Source organism: Cydia fagiglandana, chromosome 25 (genome assembly GCF_963556715.1).
Source record: "Cydia fagiglandana chromosome 25, ilCydFagi1.1, whole genome shotgun sequence".
NCBI classification, from domain to species: Eukaryota; Metazoa; Arthropoda; class Insecta; order Lepidoptera; family Tortricidae; genus Cydia; species Cydia fagiglandana.
The window spans coordinates 2,936,334-2,940,165 of record NC_085956.1 but is presented as its reverse complement, the minus strand read 5'-3'; the positions used below and the strand labels follow the sequence as shown (position 1 = coordinate 2,940,165).

Here is a 3,832-nt window from a genome sequence, read left to right as displayed (position 1 = left end):
GAAAAGCATCAGCTGATCGAGTTTAACTGTTAGTTATCTATGACATCATACGTGATTTAGCTGTTTTTCCATTTTGTTTTATTGTAAAACCGTAAAATATAGCTGCTTAATATAATATAATCATAATATAATTCATATTTATCTTGCCACAGAGGAGCCAAAATATTGTGTAATGTGGAGTCTTGCAAGTTCGCGCTTCGCGTCTCCTTTGACGCGGGCCGAAATACCGACAAAAAACGGAGAACAAGGCGCGAAGGCGTGAACAATCTGCGAAATCGACGCCACACTTGCGTTCGCGGCTTCGCCCGCGATTCACGCGCATAGTCTGGAGGGGGCTTATGACCATTATTTGACACAAAACTCGCCCAGTTCATACTTTCCAACGCAGATATGAAATTGACGCGATTTATTTCAGAGTAATTTCTGACTAAACGAGACGGTGCAACAGGTTTCCTAAATTCATTTGTCACGTTTAAACGCACTGCTTAGTGATCACTGATATTAGTCACTACAGGAGATGCTGTTATCAGACCTGCCTCCACATTAGTGTATGCGTGGTCGAGTGCCGTGGACGAGTGAGAACTAACTCGCGTGGGGAACGTAACTTCATTCCTACAATCATGGGCTACCAATATGTCCTCTAGATTTCTACAGTCTACAGTTTTTTCTCCGATACAATTTATGTTCATATCACCTATAATGATAAAGTTTTTATTAAATTCCGTTACTTTCTCGAGCACACATTCTAAAGGCCCATTTACATGGTGCGAGTTTCTCGCACGTTTTGGGGCGAGAAATCGTATGACATTATCGTATGCAATAATCGTCAGGCGATTATCGAATAAAAATGTTTACACTCATACGAGAAATAAAAACTCGCCTACGATTATGTCATGCGATACTCGAATGGCGATTATCGCCAGGCGAAATAGTTTACATGGGGAGCTGCGTTCTAGGGAGATATTTGCATACGATTTCTCGACTTGTCTAAACTGGTTCTCGTATGACATTTTTTCACGTACGTGCGAGTATCGCACGAATCGGTGCGAACCGATTTTCGTACGAGTTTTACCTGTCAACTTACGTGATTAGTTACTAATCTTTTCACTATACTGTCAATATTCTTAGTAAATATTTCTTGTTTCTTTCATTATTTTGAATTTTAATATATTTTAAGTTGCATTTACGAGTATTTTAATATTGGCTCTTGGCTGAAGTAACGTGACGTTGCTTTTAAGAAAAAATAATTTGCCGGGAAACGACAACATTACTCTGAGGGGTGAATACATAATTACATAATGTAGTTCATACAAAAGAACTTTTACCTACTCCATAGTAGGTTGTCATAAATTTCAAAGAGTCATAATTCGTCAATGTTTTCTATGGAACAAGCAGATTTGTTTTCCGCGATTTCGGGGTTGGCTCCACACTCCACAGTAAAAGCTGTTCAGTATGACCTACATAATTCACCCCCCAGAGTACATTGGTCAAACATCACAAAATACACTAGGTATGAAAAGAAAAATATTGTTGTGCGTTTTGGCTATTAATAAAACATTTTAAATGTCCCAAAAACGCATAAAATTGGGACACCAACAAATATGAACTCGAAAATCTCGAAATGCGATTCTCGCATTAAAATTTTGTTTACACGGAGACATCCAATCAGCAAAGGCGAGGCGATTATCGCTCCTTCTAGTACCATATCGTACGTTTAGTTTACATAATACTATATTTTTCCTCGTGCTACAATAATCGAGCGTTCGAGGCGAGAAAATCGCACCATGTAAATGGGCCTTAAGGCTTCGCTCCAGTATGGCTTAGTATGTGTGTTTTTAAACTGCCCTTGTGTGCAAACCGTTTTTTGCAGAAATCGCAGGAATAAGGCTTCGCTCCAGTATGGCTTCGTATGTGTGTGTTCAAATTACCCTTTTGCGCGAACCGTTTTTTGCAGATTTCGCAAGAATAAGGCTTCGCTCCAGTATGGCTTCGTATGTGTGTGTTCAAATTGCCCTTATGCGCGAACCGTTTTTTGCAGATTTCGCAAGTATAAGGCTTAACTCCAGTATGGCTTCGTATGTGTGTGTTCAAACTGACCTTGTGCGCGAACCGTTTTTTGCAGATCTCGCAAGAATAAGGCTTCGCTCCAGTATGGCTTAGTATGTGTGTTTTTAAACTGCCCTTGCGTGTGAACCGTTTTTTGCAGATTTCGCAAGAATAAGGCTTCGCTCCAGTATGGCTTAGTATGTGGCTGCTCAAACTACCCTTTTGCGCGAACCGTTTTTTACAGATTTCGCAAGAATAAGGCTTCGCTCCAGTATGGCTTATTACGTGTGTTTTCAAATTGCTCTTTATCGTGAACCGTTTTTTGCAGATTTTGCAAGCATAAGGCTCCGCTCCAGTATGGCTTAGTATGTGTTTGTTCAAATAGCCCTTATCCGCGAATCGTTTTTTGCAGACATAGCAAGAATAAGGCTTCGCTCCAGTATGATACCGATTATGTCTCGTTAAATGAAAAGCTCGTGTATACCGCTTTCCACATATTCCACATGCGTATGGCTTCTCGTTTGTATGTGTTCGTTTGTGCGCATTGAATTTCCAGACACTTGCAAACTTCATATTACACACCGCGCACGTATATATCGTCCCGCCTGTGTGAGTTCGCTTATGAATTCGAAATTTTTCCCATTGCCTAAAATGTTCCTTACAAATTTCACACGTAATACCCGTGTGGGTAACTTTGTGTATATTTAAAAACTGTATGCTCGAAAACTGTTTTTTACATATTTCGCACATGTATGGTTTTTCACCTGTATGAACTTTTTTATGTTTGTTTAATAGTCGCACATCCTGAAACTGCTTGTTACACGGTTCGCCCGAATATAGCTTTACACCAGTATGAAAACGTTCATGAATTTTCAAACAACCAGAAGTTTTAAAACGTTTTTCACATATTTTACACGAATAAGGCCTTTTGTCTGTGTGAATTCGTTTATGTGTAATCAAATACATTTTTTGTGTAAAATGTATTCCACATGTGTCGCAGGAATATGTTTTCTTACCTTCTTTATTAGATTCATAGACCGTTGGCTCTGGTTTTATTATTTTAGAACTTGTTTGCGTGTGCGTGTTTTGTATATGATGAATCAAGTCATATTTGCGGTGAAATGTTTTTCTGCAAGTGTCACACACATATTCATCTATATCTGAGTTATCCTTCGAGACATTTGTGCTTACTTTGTATTTTGAATGATTTGGCTCAATCGATCCGGCGTTAGTAGGTACATGTATATGGATTACAACATGTTTCATTAAACCCGCCTTCAAAGCGAACTTTTTGCCACAAAGATCGCAAATAAACATTCTCTTACAGTCTCCAGCATATATATTTTCATTATCATTGTCTGTGCCACTAGTTGTTGTACGATTGTTAATGATACAGTCTCTAGCATATATGTTTTCAGTATCAGATTTCGTGTCAGTATGAGTAGTGTCGTTGCCGGCGAGCGCCTCGTGGTGTTGGAGGTGTTCGAGCTGCACGCAGCAGTCTCGGAGCGCGAGCGGAGAGTCTCCACTAAGGACGCGCTCCTCTAACGGCTTTTCTTCAAATACTGAAACCACATTGGTAAGTGTTAAGTCATCGGTTAAGTAACTCTGTAGGTATAAGTAAAGTTTAAGGAAAACACGTGCCTCGGAAATCAAGAAAAAGTAATGCTCGAATAGATGGCGCCACAGCTTTGGCCTATACTCGTGTATATGGCTTTGGCGACACCGATGGATATTTAACAACATATCAGTGAAAAAACATGGGTCAGTCATTACATATGGCATT

General features: G+C 39.6%; 1 protein-coding gene across 1 annotated transcript; it reads right to left on the bottom strand.

The window, feature by feature from the left end:
• Positions 1-349: 349 nt before the first annotated feature.
• Positions 350-3,507, bottom strand: LOC134676918 (gastrula zinc finger protein XlCGF57.1-like). The gene has a single exon (XM_063535299.1). It carries the CDS (start codon positions 3,361-3,363, stop codon positions 1,798-1,800), a length of 1,566 nt encoding a protein of 521 aa, XP_063391369.1. The 5' UTR covers positions 3,364-3,507; the 3' UTR covers positions 350-1,797.
• Between the last annotated feature and the right edge of the window lie 325 nt (positions 3,508-3,832).

What these genes read in the sequence shown, in the direction of transcription:
- LOC134676918 (XM_063535299.1), bottom strand. Translation starts at nt 3,363, where the DNA reads ATGTTTATTTGCGATCTTTGTGGCAAAAAGTTCGCTTTGAAGGCGGGT.